Source organism: Molothrus ater, chromosome 21 (genome assembly GCF_012460135.2).
Source record: "Molothrus ater isolate BHLD 08-10-18 breed brown headed cowbird chromosome 21, BPBGC_Mater_1.1, whole genome shotgun sequence".
Classification (NCBI taxonomy): domain Eukaryota; kingdom Metazoa; phylum Chordata; class Aves; order Passeriformes; family Icteridae; genus Molothrus; species Molothrus ater.
In genome coordinates this window covers 10,684,863-10,707,552 of record NC_050498.2, presented here as the reverse complement: position 1 = coordinate 10,707,552, position 22,690 = coordinate 10,684,863, and the positions used below count along the sequence as shown (strand labels likewise).

The 22,690-nt window shown below is 45.8% G+C and overlaps 1 protein-coding gene across 3 annotated transcripts in view; it reads left to right on the top strand.

The window, feature by feature from the left end:
* NF1 (neurofibromin 1) overlaps positions 1-22,690 on the top strand; it is a 73,946-nt gene that overhangs the window by 1,229 nt on the left and 50,027 nt on the right. For all 3 annotated transcript variants that reach the window (XM_054517029.1, XM_036395153.2, XM_036395154.2), the window contains exons 2-22: positions 5,157-5,300; positions 6,732-6,815; positions 9,156-9,346; positions 11,592-11,698; positions 11,957-12,024; positions 12,263-12,338; positions 12,852-13,009; positions 13,531-13,704; positions 13,874-13,996; positions 14,293-14,367; positions 14,707-14,838; positions 17,372-17,506; positions 18,044-18,157; positions 18,496-18,575; positions 19,134-19,257; positions 19,881-20,024; positions 20,341-20,587; positions 20,915-20,988; positions 21,105-21,188; positions 21,301-21,741; positions 22,139-22,278. In XM_054517029.1, coding sequence (XP_054373004.1) covers positions 5,157-5,300; positions 6,732-6,815; positions 9,156-9,346; positions 11,592-11,698; positions 11,957-12,024; positions 12,263-12,338; positions 12,852-13,009; positions 13,531-13,704; positions 13,874-13,996; positions 14,293-14,367; positions 14,707-14,838; positions 17,372-17,506; positions 18,044-18,157; positions 18,496-18,575; positions 19,134-19,257; positions 19,881-20,024; positions 20,341-20,587; positions 20,915-20,988; positions 21,105-21,188; positions 21,301-21,741; positions 22,139-22,278 — 2,915 coding nt within the window. The remainder of the gene's footprint in view (positions 1-5,156; positions 5,301-6,731; positions 6,816-9,155; positions 9,347-11,591; positions 11,699-11,956; positions 12,025-12,262; positions 12,339-12,851; positions 13,010-13,530; positions 13,705-13,873; positions 13,997-14,292; positions 14,368-14,706; positions 14,839-17,371; positions 17,507-18,043; positions 18,158-18,495; positions 18,576-19,133; positions 19,258-19,880; positions 20,025-20,340; positions 20,588-20,914; positions 20,989-21,104; positions 21,189-21,300; positions 21,742-22,138; positions 22,279-22,690) is intronic.

The following is a 22,690-nucleotide window of genomic DNA, read 5'->3' as shown; positions in this document are numbered from 1 at the left end:
GATTTTTGCAATATATTATAGACACATTTGCATAGTTACCTTATTCTCCTCCTTGAGTCATAGATCATTTTTTCCATAAGCTTAGAAAACATAGGATTGATTATGCTCCCAATAATACAAGAAAATATTTCTTGATGTCCTGGTGTTAAGGACCTGGGCTTTCTTCTCTTCTTTGTTGTGTATATTGTGGAATTGGGCTTGTCAGCATCTGTTAGGAGTTACAAACTTAGAACAGAATTATTTTTTCTGTACTTTTTGTGGCATGGTTATGGATAGGTATAGGGGAGGAGTCCTCTCTGGGCAGGAAGAAAGCTGAGATGCTGAAATAGTGGAGTTACAGTGATAATATGCATCAAGTGCATCGTTGTCAGTCACAGTTGTGGTGTCTTATCAAAATATACTGAATGTATGCAGATTATTTCAGTGGTGTTCATGCAGCTGTGAGGGTTTGCATCCTGTGTGTGCCTGAATGCAGGACCTGTGGGTCCAGCACCAGGAGCCAGCTTGGCATGTCACTGTGTGTTTGAGTGAGGAGGGCGACAAGGGCAGCTCAGGTCCGTTGTGTTTTGGTTTTTCTGCCCAGGAGAAGACAAACTTTTCCAGGGTTTCTTCCTTCCTTTGCAAAGAAGGAAAGTGTAACCATCTTTCCTCCCAATTTACAGATGTAGACAGGCTTTTCATTCATTTGCTGAGTGCTTGAATTCATTTTGGGAAAGATGAAGCAGCAAGCTGAGAGGATGCTAATTGGTATTGAAAACAAGGGAAATCAGGGCAAACCAGTCTTCTCTGGTCTGCTCTTGTTTATTGTTAAAAATGCTGCTTTTACCAAAATGTGCTTTTGTGTGTACAATTCTGTGGGCCTGCAGCGACTGGCAGGCAGAGTTTTGTGAATTAACCAGTGCCTGGCTCACCGAGTAAATCCTGCAGCTCCTGCCAGTCCTGCCCTGCGCTCCAGTGAGCCCTCACCTGCTGCAGGGCTGGCCTGGGGCTGCCCCGGGCTGCAGCTGCTGCAGAAGAAGCTCTTGCTGGGACCTGTGAGACCAGACCCCACTGACAGAGAGCATGGGGACACCTCTCAGCAGAGCCTGCACTCAGTACTAGTTACTGAACTTGGGGTCAACAGGATAAAATTAGACTGCAGTAGCGAAGAGAACCTGAAATTCATGGAATTCCCTGTGATTTCAGACATAGTCAGAGCTTTGGAAAATAAAATTCTCTGTTTTTCCTGTGGAAATACTCGCTTCCAGTTTTGTTTTGTGTTTTCATAGAGCTTTAAGCGTGTTGCAATGTGAAATCACAGGAAGGCTGGCACTGCACTGGAGTAGTTGTGAACATAGTTGGAGGAGTCTGACTGCCCAAACCATTTATATCTAGATTGGTTTAAAACTATCAGATATAATAAAAACTCTTAATCCTTTACAAACTTGTGGCCATGTAAGTGGCAACTGTGGTGGAGTGCCCATCCCTGGAAGTGTTCAAGGAACGACTGGATGTGGCACTCAGTGCTCTGTGCTGTGACAAGGTGGGGGTCAGTCACAGGTTGGACTCAGCCATCTCAGAGGTCTCTTCCACCATTATTGATCCTGTGGTTCTGTGATTCTGATATGCTTTAAAGAAAGAAAACTTCTGTTATGTGGGTTTTGGTTTAGGCTTCCCATTTGCAGTTCATGAGGTGTGATGGCTCTCAGTTAAGAAAGTGCATAAAAACTGGAAGTCAGTAGTAATGTTCCATTCTCCCGTTAATTAAAAGGTATTAAATTAAAGCAAATATTCCCTCCTCCTGTTGATCTTTCTCTACAGTGTTTGAAATCTGTGCAGAATCAGAGACCTGCAAAAGCAGTGGTTGCAGTACCAGCTCTGGTTTTCCTCGTGGCTTGCTAGGACATCACTCATAGTAATGGGCTGTACTGTGAGGGGTTTGCTGGGCTGGCAGGAGGTGCAGCTCCTGCCCACAGCTGCTGTGTGTGGGGCAGGATGCCCCAGGAGCTGGGGCTGAGCCAGGCTGGAGCCCTGCCCTGCAGCACAAGGGGTGCTGTTCCGTCTGCCTCGGGCAGAACCTTCCCTGGCTCTGATGTGATGGCTCTCGGGGTGTGTGCAGGGGATTTGCACTGAGGTGCTGCTCTGCACAGGAGGGAATGCCCAGTGCCACAGGTGTGCCCTGGCTGCAGGGAGGAGCTGCTGGAAGTGTCCAGGTGAGCCAGGGCCCTTCCTCACCTGACACAGTGTTTGTGTTGGCAGAGGGGTAAACACAGCACTGCTCACAGCACCAGCTTCCAGTTCACCTTCTGGCAATGCTTGATTTTTAGAGCATCCTATATAAAAACTTCTGAAAGTTGTGAAACTTGGGAAGGCTGAGCTGTGAGGTTCTTTTCAGGCACAGTGCCTCTTTAGCAGGTGTGTGTTCATAGAGAGGAGGAAGGTGCCTGTTGATTTAGAGGGATTTGTGTCTGGTTCTGACAGTGCTGATGCTGAGGAGGGCTAGTGCTGTGGGGATTTTCTGTCACCAGTACGTGCGTGTCCTGTGTTCTGCTGAAGAGTTCCAAGAGATTGTTTGGAAGGATGAATTGAGGTGGATTTGGGTCTGTTAAGGATAGCAGTAGGGATTTTTTCCTAGATGTTGTGTGTTTCTCCAGACTATTAAGTACCAACTAAGTAGAGTTGATTTAACTTTGTGTTCATTAATTACAAGTGATAAAGCAAAATCCATGGCTCAGTGTAGCTTTTCTTAACAGCCTGAGTGCACAACTTATAGACACTCAGGCCTGTCAGTGTTCACATAACAAAAGATTGGACCTTCTTGCGTCAGACTAGAGAATCAAAAGTCAATGAAAGTAAAATTTCAACTTTCCCCCACCCCAGTGTTTAGATTAATGGGTATTTGTAGAGAAGTAAAGTAGATTCTCTGTAGTCGCTCAGCACTGTCACTGCATTCTGTGAGGGGAAATAAAATGTTCCAGTATGACAGAGTGCACAAAGAAAAGAGCTGAGAAATAAAAAGCCCCAAAATAACAGTGCTAATATTTCCTTTTTGTATAGTTTCCTTTTTTAAATGATAGTATAAAAAGCAGTTTTACTTCTAGGTGACCTTGTTGTAGTGGCTGTTGTGGCAGGAAGCTCCAGAAGTGTGTAATGTGATGTTTCTCTGGCATGGGAGCACACAGAACTAGATCTATGACACAGTTTCTTTGAGAGGCTCTTCTCAAGTGTTTTAGCACTCAGTGGTATTGAGCTTTGCTGCTGCTGTCAGCACAGAGACTTGAAAATGCAGATAAAAAGTACTAGCAATAGTGAAATTTTAAATTAAATGTATCTATCATCCTCCAATGACTTCCAAAAATGTATTGTAGGAATAACATCTGACAGTGAAAACAAAACTTGAGTCATAAATGCTGTTGATTCTGCTTTTCCAGGGGTGAGGCGAGCACCCTGGGGCGCCTGGTGCTGATGTGAAGCCCTGAGCCCAAGCTGCCAGGGGCTCACAGATTCCAGTGGGGATGAGCTGGGCTGCCCATGGCTTGTGCTCCGGGTGTCTTCACAGGCAGAGTCTCAGCCCTCACCCTGGAGGTGCTGCAGCTCCTGGAGCCCATCTGGGGCTGCTGCGCCTCAGGGACCTGGGGCTGCTGCTCCCGGCTCTTTGGTCTGATCTGGAGGGCCAGGAGCATCTTTCCCTTCATTGACAGTCAGCCATTCTCTTAGGAAAGACCCAGCCCGTGTCCATGGGGAGCCTAGTGCATGTACCAAAGGAATTGAGCTTGAACCCACAGCAAAGCTCAGCTTATCCAGAGAGGGAGTCACCCGTGGCATCAGAGCAGGACAGGGTGTCAGTGCCCTTTCCCTCCCAGGGGACAGGCTGGGCCAGGCACTCTGCATTCACACTGCTGGACAAAAGTGCTCCAAGCTGGGTTCCTCAGTGCCATCCATCTGGCACTTTCAGTCTGCGCATTTGGGCTTTCCCCAGCAGAAGGTGGTGCCAGGGGGGCAGTGGGGAGGGTGCCCTTCCAGAGCCCCCAGCCTGGGAGGTGCCTCCTGAGGCACTTTGCACTGTAAGGCTGATTGTAATTCCTTGGAATCCTTCTTTTACCCTCTCTTATTCTCTCTCTCTCTGATAATCTTTTCTAATGCACAAATATTACACCGTGGCATTTCCATTGAGCTGTTGCTGTCTTTCAGAATACACCTTTATTCACAATTCTGGTCAAAATAGGTTAAAACTTTTAGTAGCAATTCAAGTTCCTATGGCTAGGGAATTCCAAGGTCACACTTTCAAATACAAATAGCATGAATGTTCCTATATTAGTTTGCTTTTAAAAAATAGAAATCCTGGTGAAAGGGGTTGTTTCTGCAGAGTGGCGGCCGGGAGCAGGCAGGGGAGTGGGTGTGTGCCTGGGAAGTGACTGGTTTGTGACCCCTGAAGAATTTGGGTGCAGAGGAAACAAAGTACCCAGTGTTGGTTCACACGGCGGCAGGGCCGTCTCGGGGCGGTGCAGTCGCTCCGATCTCCTCTTTCTGGGCAAAGGGGATTTCAGGTCTCGTCTTTACCCCTGGCTCTTGGGCAGGAGCAGGTCAGGTGTGGCTCACAGGCACTCCAGGTGTGCTTGAGGCTGAGATTCAGCACTGGGGGTGTTGGGGGGACCCCAAAGGTACCACGGCCGTGGGGGCTGCAGGGCCAGCGCTGGCTCCTCCTTGGCCGGTCCTGCCCTGTGACAGAGCAGGGGACACACGTGGGACAGCTGCTGCCTTCCAGCTCACCTGCTCTGGGGCCTGCTGGGGTTTTCCTCCCCTCAGGTCCCAAGCTGCATTTTTTTCTTGGAAGGTTTTGGTCTTTATTAAGCCCATTTTTAAAATAAAGAGTCTTTTCTTAGAATTGTGTCTTATATTTTTCTGCTCCTTTTGATTGCTTTGACATCCAGGTTGTAGAAAATATATCACAAAATAGAGGTTTCGTGTCAGTTCAGAAAAAGGAACAGGTGAGCTTAAGCATTTTGTTTTATAGATAACGAATGGAAAGATGAATGTAGAGAAGATGAAATAATGTGTTCACTGTTGTCTCTTGTTGAATGTTTTTCAAGGTGGTTTCTGGTGTATCACAAGTTTTTAACCCATCTTTAAAGGGTCAATTTCAGTGTGAAAAAGCTTATAACAGTTCTCTCTTGTAGCTTCCAATAAAGGCTTGCCAGCAGAATACCCACACCAAAGTCAGCACGGAGCACAACAAGGAATGTCTCATCAACATTTCCAAGTACAAGTTTTCCCTGGTCATCAGTGGTCTCACCAATATATTAAAAAATGTTAATAACATGGTAAGCTTTCTAATTTTGAATTGTTTGGTGATTTTTTTTTTCAAATAGTTGTTATTTATTTCTATTGTAAAATCTGCAGAGAATTACTTGAAATTTAGTCAGATTGTTGCTTGCCTTTTACACTTACTTATTTTCTGTTTTGAAGTTCACCAGCAGCATCCATCACAGCCATGTTCCACAGGAAGGTGTTGGGATTTTGGGGCAGGGAAGGGATTTAAAACTGGATTTGAATTTTCCAGGCTGCTTGGGTGTTTCACTGTGTGTCTGTGTATATGTAAAATAGATGTATTTTATAGCAACCAGATGAGTTTCAGTCAGAACCTTTGCCATGAGAAAAGTTTAGTTCATTGAGTTTTGAATCCATGTGATTTGGGATCATTTGCAATCTCCCCAAACAGGTAACAGAACTGGCCAGCCTCTGGCAGTACTTTTTGTATGGTTTTAGAGACATTATTTGGAGTGAGCCCTTGGCTGTCAGTTGTACAGGGATGTGCATCTGCTGGAACTGCAGAGGACTGATAACATGAGAAAATAGATTGCCCTGCTGCTAGGGATTGTAGGCTGCTTAAAGCTACCTGTAATCCCTTTGGAGAGAGAATTTATTTTAATTAAACTCTACAGGCATGAGGGAACATGTTGATATGCAAGGTGATTGGCTGATAAATGAGAAAACTGTACAGTTTAAAGAAGTTTCTCTATGTGATACACGGATTTTGAGAGGCAAGACCTAGCTGAAAGTGTCAATTAAAAGGTTTGCCCTGAGGAGCAAGTGTGAATGCTCGTCATGTGTGATGGTGTGAGCTGCTGTGGGAATTGAGGAGGGCTTCTGTAGCTGGAGCAGACCAGCCCAAGAGACACTCGGTCATAACAGTCTTGGTTCAGAAGAGTCTCAGCTGAAACCTGGGCTGAGGGTAGAGTCAGCTCTGGCTGACTCTGACAGGTGCTCTGTCTGTGGTTTTGGCTGAGTCTTTCCTGCTTTATTTTGGGGTTTCCATGTTGCTGGAGGCAGTGCCTGTTCTTGGCACAGGACTGAGCACCCCAGGAATCCTGCCTGTGTCTGCAGTGGGGCATCCTGCACAGAACTGCAAAAGGGTCAGCACTGATTGGTACCAAAATAGGTTCTGGAAGGTGGAACCCATATTTCTGAGCAGCCATGGGCCTGAGGGAGGTGAGGGGCTGCAGGGCACCTCCACTCTTACTTTGCAGGGGCTGTTGGTTCCTTCTTGCTTTTGGCATTGCAGACTGGATAAAGCTAGTTCTTTAGTGATAAAGTTTTACTTCCTATTTTAATTTGACTTTTGCTGGCTTTATGTCTAAACTCCAAACTAGAGCAGTAATGGAGCCATAATTTACTGTGCCACTGTGCTGCTTCCCTTTCATTACATCACAAGTCAAAGATCTGTGTCTCAGATGAATCCATTCTACTTCTAGAGAATATTTGGAGAAACTGCTGAAAAGAATTTATATCTATCTCAGCTGATTATCTTGGATACACTGGAAAAATGTCTGGCAGGGGTGAGTAGGCTTGCTTAAGTAATTCTAACTTGGAATGCAATGGGTTGGAGAATACAGGTCAAATGCTTGTGTGTCGTTACTGGTACAAAAAACTCATCACATTTAGAGCAAAATAGGATTAATGCCATTTAAAAATACTAAAACTTCCTATAACTGCAAGTAGTTGATGTGATTGATGCATTAATGATTTGGAGGGTGCTTTACATTGCCTGAAAGTAATGGAGTTTTTTCCTGTTAAAAGTAGCAGAGGATTCAGTACAAGTTTTTCATTTTGTGCTACTTAGTTCTCTGCATACAGGGCTGAGTTTTTTTTAAATGTCTTAACTTTCATTTGTTGAAGTAATTTTCCATGTGCTTTTGTATAGAGCAGAAACTTTGCTGCCACAAGTCTAGAGATGATTTCTGCAGGTGTTTCCTAGATTACATTAGTTAAGCATGTCCAGATCTCCACTGGGAGTGCAGGCCTGAGCTTTCCAGTCAGAGCTGCTGCGAGGCAGTTTGCTGGTCCCTTTGGGAGCAGAGTGGTGCTGCTTGTACAACTCACTGTGCTGAGCTGGAACTGCAAAGCCAAACTTCACTGAGAGCGAGATTTGCAGTGGTTTATTATTTTAACAAGAATGGAATTTTATTTTTAAGCTGTATTTGATTTCCAGCTTTTACAGCTGAGGAAAGCACCCCTTTTTGGCACTTGAGTCTTTGATGCATTGAGTCAAAAGAACAGTTTGAGTCAAAAACTCAGAATTTTAACTTCAGAATTTAGTTATTTTAAAATATTTTTACTATGCATAATGTTTGAAACAGTGGTTTTCAGGATAGATCATCATATTTAAATATCCTAAAATTGTGCTGAATGTTTCTTGCTCTGTCACTTGAAATGAGAGCAGTTTGAGGCAGAATATGTTAAATCAGAATGAGCCAAAGTTCTGTACAAAGCGTGTTGTGTTCTGTGGTATCTTCAGATGGATTTCTTGCTCAATGTTTCATCAAGTTCTCATGGCAACAGGACGCAGGTCAACTAAGTGGGAGTCTCTGAAACTTCCCAATTCCCTATGGAAAACTCATTGGTAGAATTTTAGAAAGCTTTAGTGCTGACCCTTCTGTTAAAACTTGCTCTTAGTAGAGCAAAGTTTCACTTTGAATTCTTCTGTAAATAGTTTCCTTATGTCTCACACTGTGCAAACTGGCAAAAATTAGATTTTTCTTTTGCAGGGAAATTAAGCCATTTTTGACTCGTATAGAGCAATTCCCAGCAAGAGCAGGGGAGAAGCGCCTCTTTTTGGTTCATTTTTAATATAAAATACTCACTGCCAAAATATGGCCACCAAGCCCCTACCCAAGGGAAGTGAGGGTGGGCTTTGCCCTTTAGCCCTCAGCAGAAGCTGAGGCAGGCAGTGCTGTCCTGATCCTCACACAGAGCAGCAGGGCTCGTTCATCAGGGCCAAGTGTGTGCTGCCTCAGAGCCTGGCTTGATGTTTGCCTGGTGCTCAGAGGGACCCATCAGCCCGGTGTGCTCAGCTCAGAGGGACCCATCAGCTCAGAGGGACCCATCAGCCCGGTGTGCTCAGCTCAGTGGGACCCATCAGCCCGGTGTCCTCAGCTCAGAGGGACCCATCAGCCCGGTGTGGGTGTGCTCAGCTCAGTGGGACCCATCAGCCCGGTGTCCTCAGCTCAGAGGGACCCATCAGCCCGGTGTGGGTGTGCTCAGCTCAGTGGGACCCATCAGCCCGGTGTGGGTGTGCTCAGCTCAGAGGGACCCATCAGCCCGGTGTGGGTGTGCTCAGCTCAGTGGGACCCATCAGCCCAGTGTGGGTGTGCTCAGCTCAGTGGGACCCATCAGCCCGGTGTGCTCAGCTCAGAGGGACCCATCAGCCCAGTGTGGGTGTGCTCAGCTCAGTGGGACCCATCAGCCCGGTGTGCTCAGCTCAGTGGGACCCATCAGCCCGGTGTGCTCAGCTCAGAGGGACCCATCAGCCCAGTGTGGGTGTGCTCAGCTCAGTGGGACCCATCAGCCCGGTGTGCTCAGCTCAGTGGGACCCATCAGCCCGGTGTGCTCAGCTCAGAGGGACCCATCAGCCCAGTGTGGGTGTGCTCAGCTCAGTGGGACCCATCAGCCCGGTGTGCTCAGCTCAGTGGGACCCATCAGCCCGGTGTGCTCAGCTCAGAGGGACCCATCAGCCCAGTGTGGGTGTGCTCAGCTCAGTGGGACCCATCAGCCCGGTGTGCTCAGCTGCAGGCCTGGGGTGGTGTGGCTGTGCTGGGGCAGGAGCCTCTGTGCAGCTCGGGAGGGGGATCCAGGCTTTGCTTCCCGAGCAGCGTTCAGGGGATGCCGTCTGTCCACAGCAACCGAAGGACACCATGCGCCTGGACGAGACCATGCTGGTGAAGCAGCTGCTGCCCGAGATCTGCCACTTCATCCACACCTACCGCGAGGGCAACCAGCACGCGGCCGAGCTGCGCAGCTCCGCCTCGGGCGTGCTCTTCTCGCTCAGCTGCAACAACTTCAACGCCGTCTTCAGCCGCATCTCCACCAGGTACTGCCTGCAGGCAACGGCCTGGGGAGGGACAGCATCTGCACTGCTGTGTGTGCAGGCAACGGCCTGGGGAGGGACAGCATCTGCACTGCTGTGTGTGCAGCCAGCCCTGGGCAGGGACAGCATCTGCAGCCTCTGTCTGCCACCAGCTGTTCAGAGGAGCCAATGCTTTAAATGCTCTTTAATAGGGTAGTTCTCAAGTGGAATGCCCTCAGCCTTTCACTGGGCAGACTAAAAGGTTTACTTGGGTTTCAGGTTATGAAATGAACCCATTTCAACCCCATCCTGGGTTACTGCTGGCTGCATTGCTTTTTTTAGTCTGCTTTCAAAAGTACCACTGAAAATAGTGAGTGAAGCAGCAGAAGTTGAGTAAGTTATTGTGGGTGCAAGGTGTCTTGGAAAAAAAAGAATGCTGAAGCTAATGGTTGTATCCATTTACTTACAAATTTAGAATGAAAACTGGTGATTGTCCACAGCTCTGCTGGAACCCCATGGTTGTTTTCCTGCTAGGAAGCTTTTATGTTAAATCTGTCTTATGCCTGAAGGGGACAAACAGCTGGGCTGTTTGTTGGTTGTTGGGAAAGACCCATTTGTCTTCTGATTTGAGTTTCACAGCACATCTACTGTAAAAATAACTGGATTTTCTGCTTTTCTAAGTAAGAAAGAAGACAGGCCCAAAATTTCCATCTATTGTCTCTTTTTGCTCTGTTCCAGATCCTTCTGATGCTTCAGCATTTGTCAGTCCACTAGAGTGGTGTGCTAAGCTTTTTATTTCTGAAATACTTTGATGTTTTTTGAAAGGTGCTTGAAGTGGCTTAGCTCTTGTCACACAGTGTTACAGTTGACATCATTCTTGATTTATTAGAAATAGAGCTTGGGCATCCTTACATGGTCACATAGCAATGAGTGAGCCAATTTAATTGAAGCAAAGATTTATATTTTCCTCATATATTTATATATTTATTTGGAAAATGTTTGTGTTTTAGAATTCAGTCTAAAATGATTGAGTTATTTGAAATTTAAAGTATTTTCTACATTGTTACAGAACCTTTAATAACTTCTATTTCAAGAACATAGACTTGGCAGCTAGCATGGGGGATGTGGTTTTACTCTATAGGTTGATAGTGTTTTGTTGCTTATGGAAATGGAAAGAATTTCTTTTGCTCCTTTTACTGGAAGCATTTTTTTGGTTGAAATTTTTTGAGAATCTTTGAATCTGGTGGCTGGATCTGTGTGTATTTGTATGCCTGTAGCATGGATTGTTCCCCTGCTCCAAAGCCCCCTCAGCATCCCTTGAGCTGGAGCAGAGTGCTTTTCCCCTAACCTGTTTCCCTTGCAGATGGCTTGTGCAGCAACAGTTAAATGTTTGACCAGTTGTTGCTGGTCTCCACAGGGGTCAGCCCTGCTGATCCCTGACCTGGGTTTCCTGTTTAGCCATATTTCGGGGCCTTGCACAGCAGCTGGGGGATTTTTGGCATGAAAAGCACAGCAGTGGGGACCTTCCCATTCCCAGCGAGGGCTGTTAAGTTTCCCTGGTGCTGAAGACAGGAAGAACTGCTTTTGTGTCTAGTACTAGAAATCCCATTCCATGTCTGAAACACATCTGTAGCCTTGGAAGGAGCCGTGGCAGTCCCCAGTTTGTGGAACGGATGCTGCAGTGATCAGTGGCTTGGTGCCTGGGAGATGCTGAGTAAATTCTCTGAGACAGCAGTGTGAAAAGATGCTGTTGTGTTTAAACTGGTGTGATTAAACTTCATCCTGTGTGCTCAGGCCAGAGAAATGTGGAGCAAGAATGGCTGTAGCTCACTGCAGTGGTATCCAGTAGCAGCAGCAGTCCCTGGTGTGCTCTGATCTTACCTGGGGCAGGACCTGCTGGCAGCGAGCATAGACTCAAGGTGTCAGGAGTCCAGGACCTCATGTTTACTTGAGAGGGTGACGAGGTCACTGCCACAGGAGGGTGGATAACAGGAGCATTTAGGCAAATCTTGGGCACAGTCAATCCACAGAAGGTACTGGCATCTTGTAAGATCATCACTGGTTTTCTAGCTCCATTTTCAGTATGAGGATGGCACCAGACTGTAATATTAAGTCTTAATCGTGCAAGATCTTTTATTTCTATATCTGGAAATGTTCATCTGAGATGATGGAACATTCTCCTGCTATTGAAATGTATAATCTCACAGGTGTGTTCATACCTGTCTGGCAGGATCTGATGGAAAAGTTTGTTTATTTTGTGTATTTTTAGATTGCAGGAACTGACTGTTTGTTCAGAAGATAATGCTGATGTTCATGATATTGAACTTTTACAGTACATCAGTGTGGATTGTTCAAAACTCAAGCGACTCTTGCAAGGTATGATCTGAGCCTGTGTTTTGAAATATTTCTATTTTAATCTGGTTAGTCAGAGATGACACAGTGGAATTGATATATCTGGGTTTATTGCTCTGTTTTACTCCAAGCAGTCATGTATTTACTGAAGTATTTAAGAGTAGTTAAGTACTATTAAAACATTGATTTGAAAATTGCTTTGTGCTTCAAATATCTTGTATAAGCTGTGTTGTTTTTAGAACAAGTTTCTGTTCTAAATGCAGAAATGTTTTATCTTTACAGAGACTGTATTCAAGTTTAAAGCTCTAAAGAAAGTAGCTCAGTTAGCTGTTATCAACAGTCTTGAGAAGGTAAGTGTTCAGTACTTCTGTTCCATTGCTTATTCGTAGACTTTCTTCTAGTTTAGGAATAGTTGAAATTCAGTAATTTACTATAAAATAAAAATTGCTGCCTTCCTTTGATGCAAATATGTTTCGCAAGAAATTGTGAGTGATTAGAATTAAGAATAAGACCTCTCTTTGTTTAAATGTGTAATTCAGTAAAATTGTTGAAGCTCTGGATTGTGAAGGTGTTTCCCATTATCTGCAGGCATTTTGGAACTGGGTGGAAAACTATCCTGATGAATTCACAAAGCTGTACCAAACCCCCCAGACTGACATGGCTGGTAAGGCATAACACATGACAGTGTTCAAGGCTGGTTTCTCAGATATCACCAAATGCATTCACTTGCATTTTGTGCCCTCTTTGCTCCTTGTGCAACCTGCAAATAAACAAATTTCTGTCAGCCTTTGTCAGGGCAGGCAAGAGTATGTTCCTGTCTGTTTTCTTTCCTGACTCCCCTCTTAAAAGAGATTCATTTTGTGCTTCACAACACAAAGAAATAAACCCCAAAAGATGGAGACTCTTTAAATTTATATTTTTCATCTTGATACAGGGTAAAACTTAGAGAACATCACCTTTACTTGTCTCTAGTGAAAAAGAGAGGAGAATTTATATTTTCAGGTAAACTATGTCTTTAACTGGGTTGAGACCATTTGATCCCCAGTAGCATGTCAGTATTGTGCAGACCAGAACTTTCCTTCTGTGTAGGTGGAACTATCCCTCTGCTCTTTTATACCTGTTCTTTACCTCTTCATAGTTAAAACTGGTATTGGACTTGGGCTTATGTTTTATGCAGATTGTGCTGAGAAGTTGTTTGATTTAGTGGATGGCTTTGCTGAAAGCACAAAGCGTAAAGCAGCAGTGTGGCCACTGCAGATCATCCTCCTGGTCCTGTGTCCAGAGATAATCCAAGATATAGCAAAGGATGTGGTAGAGGAAACTAAAATGAACAAGGTAAGAGAATGAATTCTGGCTCTGGTTTTTAGAGTTGGCTTGGTTTTGCTGATTCTGTATTTCAGGGATGTTTAATTTTGTCTTTCCTCCTTCAAGAGCACATTGCAATGCCATATGTAAATTTATGCACTCTATTTAAGTTCTCACATACTTTCTTTTACTGTCAGTAATTGATACAGATAGTATGTCCCAAACAACGTTATTTCAGACCTTTCCACTTCCTTGGAGATGTGAATCTCTGTGCTGTGATTTCCTCTGCCTTCACCTGCAGCACATGGCTGTGCTGAGGTTCTGGGGTCTGCAGGGGCTGTGAGCCCCACAGGTGCAGCACCTGCTGGGTTTGATGTGGCTGCAGCATGAGGGCTGAGAGTGCACAACCAGTTCTTGTGCCATTCTGATTGCCCCAGCTCTGTCAAAGGGAATGTCTTTAATAATGACAGGATTTCTCCAGGCTGCTGCACCCAGTGGGTTTTTGCCATCACAGTGTCTGGTTATAACTATCCCTGCTCTGAATTCTGCAGAAGCTGTTCCTGGACAATCTCAGGAAGGCCCTGGCAGGACACAGTGGGAGCAGGCAGCTGACTGAAAGTGCTGCTATTGCTTGTGTTAAACTGTGCAAAGCATCTACGTACATCAACTGGGAAGATAATTCTGTCATTTTCCTGCTAGTGCAGTCCATGGTAGTAGATCTTAAGGTAAGAAAGTCTATTTCCTAATTGCGGTGAAGAAATTTGAAATAATGAAGTTAATTTTGAATTTCTTAATTGAATACCAGTGGTTTTCAATGGAAAGTTTTGTATTAAAAGTAGCCAAGAATAATAATGGTATCTGATTTATATATTTATATTTTTCTGAATTATATAGAATTTGCTGTTTAACCCAAGCAAACCTTTTTCAAGAGGCAATCAGAATGCAGATGTAGACCTGATGATTGACTGCTTGGTTTCCTGCTTCCGCATAAATCCTCACAATAACCAGCACTTCAAGGTAAGAACACTGCTTATGGTAAGTCATTCTCTACATACTATTGACAATCTGTCAGTTATAAAAGCTGTGCTAACAGCAGCTTGAAGCTCATAAATGAGTTCAACTGTATAAATATCCCTTAGTAATAAATCCCTGCATGTTTTGATAAATCTTTTCACAGCTGATTAGGCTTCTCTTGTTCAGATTTGACAGCTTTGTCAATTTAATAAAAAGGCTCCAGAATGTTTTTCAGGATGATAAGAAAGATGGCAAAGACAAAGATATTCCTAAGTGGCTTTTATGTATTTTTATTGTAGATCTGCTTGGCACAGAATTCCCCATCAACATTTCATTATGTGCTGGTAAATTCACTCCACCGAATCATCACAAACGTAAGTTCTGGCAGTATTTCATCAGCCCAGTGTCTGGGGCTTCTGTTCAGATCAATATCTGCTTAGTAAATACCATGTGGATAGCAAGCTAGATCTTGTGAGTGCAGAACATCTTGGGGTTGGTGCCTGTTCAGGAGGCAGACTGTTGTAGTGAGCAGCTGGCTTGGAATCGCTGCTTCAGTTGCAGCCTGTTTGAAGGTTACAGGTTTGATAATGGGCATGCAGGGTGACTGGGCATACTGGTGCAGCGTACAGAGAATGTGGGGTGAGGGTTGGGCACGCTTAGCCTCGGTGGCCCCAGAGCTGTGGCTCGGGGTCAGTGCTGCCCTTGCCTTGCAGTCGGCACTGGACTGGTGGCCGCGGATCGACGCCGTGTACTGCCACGCCGTGGAGCTGCGCAGCATGTTCAGCGACACGCTGCACCGCGCCATGCAGGGCTGCGGGGCACACCCTGCCATCCGCATGACCCCGGTAAGCCTGGGCACCGGCCCTGCCTGGGGCACCCGGCCCTGCCTGGGGCACCCGGCCCTAGGGCACCCGGCCCTGCCTGGGGCACCCGGCCCTGCCTGGGGCACCCAGCCCTGCCTGGGGCACCCAGCCCTAGGGCACCCAGCCCTAGGGCACCCGGCCCTGCCTGGGGCACCCGGCCCTGCCTGGGGCACCCAGCCCTAGGGCACCCAGCCCTAGGGCACCCGGCCCTGCCTGGGGCACCCGGCCCTGCCTGGGGCACCCAGCCCTAGGGCACCCAGCCCTAGGGCACCCGGCCCTGCCTGGGGCACCCGGCCCTGCCTGGGGCACCCAGCCCTAGGGCACCCAGCCCTAGGGCACCCGGCCCTGCCTGGGGCACCCGGCCCTGCCTGGGGCAGCTGGCCCTAGGGCACCCGGCCCTGCCTGGGGCACCCAGCCCTGCCTGGGGCACCCGGCCCTGCCTGGGGCACCCGGCACCCGGGGCAGCCAGCCCGCCTGGGGCACCCGGCCCTGCCCTCCTCTTCAGCACCTTGCGCTGGACACCAGAGGGGGGAAGAACAGAGCAGCAGGGAGCCACACGTGCTCTGTAGCCCTGCAGTGTTGGGGGATTGGCTGTTCCTAGTTCAATGTCTCTCGGTTTTCCTGGTGCTTTTAAACTGGCTACATACAAGTATTTGTCCTCTAGCTGTCCTCTGTGGCTAACTGTCCATTTTAAGCTTTCTGGCTCTGTGAATAGCCAGCTAACATGTCCATCCTTGCTTAATGTGAAAAACCAAAGCATTCTGTATGTGAAGACAATCACTGAAAACTGTGATACTTTTACCATGATTGGCATCTTCATTTGTCTTGCTTTATGTTGAGCAAGTTGACTGTTTGGTCTTGGTGACAGCAACAAAGTAAAAGATTTTTCAACCATTATTAAATAAAGTTAATATTCTTGGCTGTCTTGGAGAAAGTCTTGAGTAAATTCGGACTTGTAGTTCGTCCAAATTCTTCCAGTAAGTCCACACACAGCTGTGTTGCTGCATTCTCCTCTGAACATTCCTTGAGGACTTCTGCTGTGGCAAGTGGTCTTGGTAGGTTGGTTTAGAGAGCCTAAAATGAGACATAAAAATATTCCTGTTGGGCTTCTCAAAGGAGAGCAAATGAGCACAATGCTTTTGGTTGAAAGCTACTCCATGTTTAACTTGCTTTTCACCTGTGTGTATTCATCTGTTGGAGAAGAGTTGCCCTGACAATACCCCTGCTCTGACTGGTGGTGCTTTGTCTTCTGCTTCTCACTTTCCCTCTGCCTGGCTGCTGTTGCCCACGTGCTCAGATGCCCGCCAGCCCCTGCTTTGCATGGCCCTGGGCCTCTGCTGCTGTAAGTATGACCCGTAACTACCGCAGAAAAGCCCTTCCTTGCGCTGACTTTTCTGTGCATAGTTACCCGCAGAGCCCGCCAGCCCCGGGCAGCGCCAGTGGAGCTGCTTCCCCCAGGAAGGCACCGTTGGCTCTTCCCCCGTGCCCCTGCTCTGCTTTAGAGCTGGTTCCTGATTTCCAGCCTGAACTCACTGATGCTCCATGACTCCCCCATGTGTGTCCTTGTCCGGTGCTGTCTGTCAGCGTCGCGCTGCCGTTGGTCCCTCGGTGCACTGCACAGGCCTGGCCTGGCTCTCTCACTGACACTCTTTACTTTGGATTGTGTGGAGGCAATAAGTGCTTTCACAGAAACACATCTCCTTCTGCCACGTGCCTCTCCTAGAAATCCCGAGCTGTGGCAAACTCAGGCTTAGCGCAGAGTTAGCTGCCTCTACCACTGTGCTATCAATTTCTTGATCAGATGCTTTATGTGGTAGGTTTTATTCCATATATTGCACAATAACTAATTATTGAAATAACATGAAGACCTAATTTCCTGTAGAAGTTAATCATACCATGTCATAGCTCATCATTTACCTTGAGGGTGATTTCAAACTAGGCTTTCTCCTTTTGTTCAAAACTTACAAGAAGTTCACTGGTTTTTCAGCTGAAGGCAGATTATTTTTATATTTAAGTGATGCCTTGTGTGCCTTTTAGAATTGAAAGGTTCATTTTCCAGAGGCTGTTGAGGTGAACATGCAGGCATCTGGCCTGGGGCTGTAGCAGAAAATAAAGACATTACTTTGCCTATAGAATGAATTCCCTCTCATGTACTCAGAACAAGTTGGAAACGTTTATTTTTATTTCTGTCTCAGACCAAAACCAGTAATTCTTTTTGGTCCTTTTTCCGCTTTTCTTTTGCCACAGTTTGTGTCTTTTGCAAAAAATTTCCTACGTCCACATGCAGCTTACTGAAACAATTGTTAAGGGAGCTTTAAAGATACAGTAGTGATTGCCTGTGAGAGGGGATTTTGAACTAGAAGGCTGTGTGACTATACTTGAGTTTTGTATACTTTTAAACTTTTCCTTGAATTATAGATGATAAAAGCAATACATTTCATAAGATGTTTAATTATAACTGTTATGTTTGACTACTTTCCTGATGAAGACTGTGATTTTTTTTTCCTTCTATCAGAGCCTTACATTTAAGGAGAAAATGACAAGCCTTAAATTTAAAGAAAAACCTACTGATTTGGAAACCAGAAGCTACAAGTTCTTGCTGCTGTCCTTGGTGAAACTGATCCATGCAGATCCAAAGCTTTTGCTATGTGTAAGTAAATCCTACTGTCATACTGTTCAGTCAGAGTGGAATGTACTTTTGAAGCTACCAAATGAGTAAAAATTAATGGTCACCTGACCATCTAGGACACTTCCTACTCATCTTTTTCTCTGGCTATGATGCTCCTGTGATTTTAAAGGAAAAAGAAACTAAGAGACTTTACAGAATCAGAGCAACACAATGAGGGGGAGCATGAAGTTCTGTGACTCTGAAGGGGAAGGTGGGGGAAGGAGAGGGGAATAGAAGAAAATTAAAATAAGGGGGTTGGAAATTAGTCATCATTTCAATGAGTACTGTCTTAGATCTTCCATTTTCTCAGGCCTGTGATGGTTTAATACAAAAATATTCCAGTTCTGTCAGAGACATGATATGCAAGGCATGTTACGGATTAAAAATAAAACGACAGATTCTGTGAAAGATCCCCAGATCCCCCTAGTTCAGCAGCAGGAGTGCTGCAGGAGCTGTCAGTAGTGTGGTCAAGCAAGGGAAGGCTTTGCAGCTGAGCCTGTGTTGTGTGTTTCCATGCAGAACCCCAGGAAGCAGGGCCCCGACTCGCAGGGCAGCACGGCCGAGCTGATCACGGGGCTGGTGCAGCTGGTGCCGCAGTCCAGCATGCCCGACATCGCCCAGGAGGCCATGGAGGTGAGGGGCACAGCCCGGGGCTCCGGGGTGGGCACTGCTGCTGCCACAGCCTCTCCTGCAACACAGAGTCTGTGTCTGTGTGTGTGTGTGCAGCGTGGCTTTGGGCAGAAATACCAGGGAAAACCTCTGGCTCTGCAGTATGAGCGTGGAGTAAAGACTAAAGTGAAATGCTGTTGACACCGAGTAGCAATGAGCTCTTGCTGTTCTATGGAAAATGCTTTTTATATCTTTTGTTGTTCTTAAAGCAGTTAATGAATTTGTGACTGCACCTGTTTCTCTGCCTGGGCTCAGGTACTCTGTAAAGTTCTGTCTTTAAGTGAAACTCTCTTTGGCTTTAGGCCTTGCTGGTTCTGCACCAGTTGGACAGCATTGACTTGTGGAATCCCGATGCTCCTATAGAAACATTCTGGGAGATCAGGTATGTAAATTAATATATAAATGAGAGAAATAGCTGTTTTGATTTGTCTTCTCTTGAAATAGCTGTGAGTATTTTGGGAAAGCTTTGCAACAACAGGGAGTTCACGGTCTCTTTGGGCGGGGGGAAAACCCGTCACACTTGACACTAATTTGGACCCTTTGGCAGTTTTAACAGAGAGTGTGAGGCCTGACGGGATGTGAAGAAGGAACATCCCTAGATGTGTTCCTTCCAGAGCAGAGTTGAGACGTTGTCAGAGCAGTGTAGGTAACTCGTGCTGCCCTGTCTGTGCTGTCTCTGTCCCGGGCAGAGCTGGAGCTCCAGGCCGGGCTGCCCGCGGGGCTTCAGCTGCTCCAGGCCGCGGGCGCTGGGAAGGGTCCCAGGGGAGCTTGGCCTGTCCATGCACACTCTCACCTCTCTGTTGTACTGCTGGAAGCCCAGGGTAGTGTTTGCACAGGGTGTTCATGCTAAGTGCCTATTTCTATGTGAAATGTAGTGTAATACCTTCAGAAGTGTTGGTGTTCCATCAGAAGGCTGATGCTGAATTTCATTTTACTGCAGTTCACAAATGCTTTTTTATATCTGCAAGAAGCTCACAAGTCATCAGATGCTCAGCAGTACAGAAATCCTCAAGTGGCTGCGAGAGATTCTCATCTGTAGGAATAAATTTCTGCTAAAAAACAAAGTAAGTGAACGTTTACCATCTCCCTGTTAGGATCATTAACATGAATTGTTCTCTGTTGGTGTCACTTCCTTTATTTACCAGGTTATTTTTGATTGGAAGAGATTTGGTAGCTACTCCTACATGTTCTGTTGTCTGATTTCCTCTCTGCTTTGTGAGGCACCTTGGTTAGAATTGGTACCTAAAGTTAGGTTTGGGATTTTTTTTTCCCTTTAGCTGCACAGGTTGCTCTACTTGCCTAGAAAATGAATGTTTCACATGTGCCTTGTGCCTCTTTGCTTAATACAGGGAAATAGTCCTCAAGGTGAGAGAAAGGGAAGGTAGTTAATGGTAAAATACACATGCTTATGGATGGAGGAAGTTGCCTTTTGGATCTCAGGTTCTTCTAAGTCCCAGAATTCTGACTTGCTTCTTTCTGATATTCTTAAAGTATCAAATAATGTATTTCTTAGGGGGAAATATCAGTCTAGGATACCATTAACACAAGGAACTTGATAACACCCTGAGTGCAGCAGTGGAAAAAGTACTGTGTAAATGCCCAAGAGCTTTTTGCCTTCCTCAGATCTATGTCTTTTACTCTTTTAAAGTATCAATTGATAAATTCTTTTCCTCCCCTCTCTTTGTAGCAATCAGACAGGAGTTCCTGCCACTTCCTTTTCCTTTATGATGTCTCTGGAAGTGGAACTAGTCAAATTTCTCTTGACCATGAGGAAATGATGCGCTGTGCACCAGGGGCTACCCTGAGGAAAGCGAAGGGCAATTCTTCCATAGTAAGTAATACATGCTGATAGTTCATTTTAACACTTGAGAAAAACCCTGTGGGCAAGTAGAAATTAAATTACTTTTAGAGTTAATGTGCTGGTTAACGATGATGTTTCAGACTTTACAAAGTAACATTTTTTCAGTGAAAACGTTGGTGGATTTTTTTGATTAAGATTGCAAACAGCATTGTGACAGCATATATGAGCTCTGATCCTTTTTAGGATGGCTTATTCCTACTAGAACAAAAGCAGTTTCAAACCCAGTTTGGCCAGGGCTGAAGTTTCACAGGCAATGTTCCCCAGCTGGGAATTGTGTGTTTCCCAGGAGAGCACTGCAGGCTGCAGCGGAACCCCCATCTGCCGCCAAGCCCAGACCAAGCTGGAAGTGGCCTTGTACATGTTCCTGTGGAGCCCAGACATCGAGGCTGTCCTGGTGGCCATGTCCTGCTTCCGTCACCTCTGTGAGGAGGCCGACATCAGATGTGGAGTAGATGAGGTCTCAGTGCATAACTTTTTGCCAAACTACAACACTTTCATGGAGTTTGCATCTGTGAGCAACATGATGTCAACAGGTAAGAGTCATGAGTCAGTTAAAGTAAGTTTGTACCTGGACAAAAGACTGTTACTTGTGTTTGAGTTCTTTAAACAGGTCGAGGTTCTTGATTTCGTGCTGCTCTGGCTTTTCCTGGAATGTCTTAAGTTATTAGAATTGCTAGAAAGTGTAAGGAATTTGGGTGACTGAGCTCAGGAGGATTTTACAATTGTGTAACAAGAAGCTACCTTTCTGAAGACTTTTAGGGGGATACGTTCCTCTTAATTCAATAATTACTTTCAAAGATCACAAATTTGATGTAGGTGGATTTTCAAAAATTTGGTTCAATGTTCTGTGCCCTTTGCAGGGAGAGCAGCTCTTCAGAAGAGAGTGATGGCGTTATTGAGGCGCATTGAACACCCCACTGCAGGCAACACAGAGGTGAGCTAACTTCTCACTTCACATGCTCTGTGTGCACATTAAAAAAACAGACACAGAAATATTGTTGCTACAAGTAGTTTTGAAGTTAAATCTTGATATGTCTTATCTTCTTTCAGGCCTGGGAGGATACACATGCAAAATGGGAACAAGCTACAAAACTAATCCTTAACTATCCAAAGACCAAAATGGAAGATGGGCAGGTGACTATGAATTTTTCCATTGGTTCAACATTTTGAAATTCAAAACAAGTCTTTAGGCTTAGGTATTTTAAGGCATTTGAGTTTTAACTCAGCGAACGACCTCTGTGCCCAGGTGACCGAGAGCCTGCACAAGACGATCGTGAAGCGGCGGATGTCGCACGTCAGCGGCGGCGGCTCCATCGACCTGTCGGACACGGAGTCGCTGCAGGAGTGGATCAACATGACGGGGTTCCTGTGTGCCCTGGGCGGGGTGTGCCTGCAGCACCGCAGCAGCGCGGGGCTGGCCACCTACAGCCCCCCCATGGGCCCCCTCAACGAGCGCAAGGGCTCCATGATCTCCATGGTCTCCACCGAGGGCAGCGTGGAGACCCCGGTCAGCAAATTCATCGACCGCCTGCTCACCCTCATGGTCTGCAACCACGAGAAGGTGGGGCTGCAGATCCGCACCAACATCAAAGACCTGGTGGGGCTGGAGCTCAGTCCAGCGCTCTATCCCATGCTCTTCAACAAACTGAAGAATACCATCAGCAAGTTCTTTGATTCTCAAGGACAGGTGATTCACAGTTGTGTGATATTATTCACGTTTGTGTCAGTCCTGTCTTTCCCCTGGGCGATGAAATGGATCCCTGTTTGTGTTCTGTGCACACCCCCTGTGAGCAGAGTGATCATCACAGCACATGTTAATGATTATTGTGGTTGTGATTCCAGGCTGTATTTAACATTCTTGAGTAGTGAACTCTTGAGTGCAGAATCTGTGAGATTGTTTGTGGAATCCTTATGGCTGGCAGTGTTCACATATTGAATTGTGACATGTATTGGACTTCTGTTGGCTTGGTGGTAACTAGAAAAATGCTTGTCCATGAGATTTTTGAAATCTTGCAGTATATTTGGCAAATACCCTTTCTTTGGTTTTATGTGTTAAAAATTAACCAGAAATTTTCATCCTGTAGGTCTTGTTAACTGACACCAACACACAATTTGTAGAGCAAACCATTGCTATAATGAAGAATTTGCTTGACAATCACACAGAAGGGAGCTCAGAACACCTTGGCCAAGCGAGCATTGAGACAATGATGCTGAATCTGGTTAGGTAAGGAGCCCTCTTGACCTTCCTATACACAGGCATTATGTTTTAGAAGTGAGTTGGAGCCTTCTAGTTTGTATCTTTCCTGCTTGTGTCCATGGAGAAGCAGCAGCTGATTTTCTGCTCCTCCTTATGGTTCTGACAGCTTCAGTAATTGTGGAAGTTGTGTAGCATAAAGTGCATTGCTGAAGAGTGACTGTTTTGTTTTAAAGACCTGACCATTCCATAGCTTGGCCCTACTGCCATAGGCATTCCTGGTTACTTTTCTGTACATTGATGTTAGTGGTTAAAAACCAGCTGAAGGGCAGATTTCTGTTTAGTTTTACACTGATAGAAAATTTTGGCCAGAAGAAATTTGCTGCTGATGCAGAGGATTACTTGGGGCAGAGGAGTGAAGTAGCATGAAGTATTTAATTAA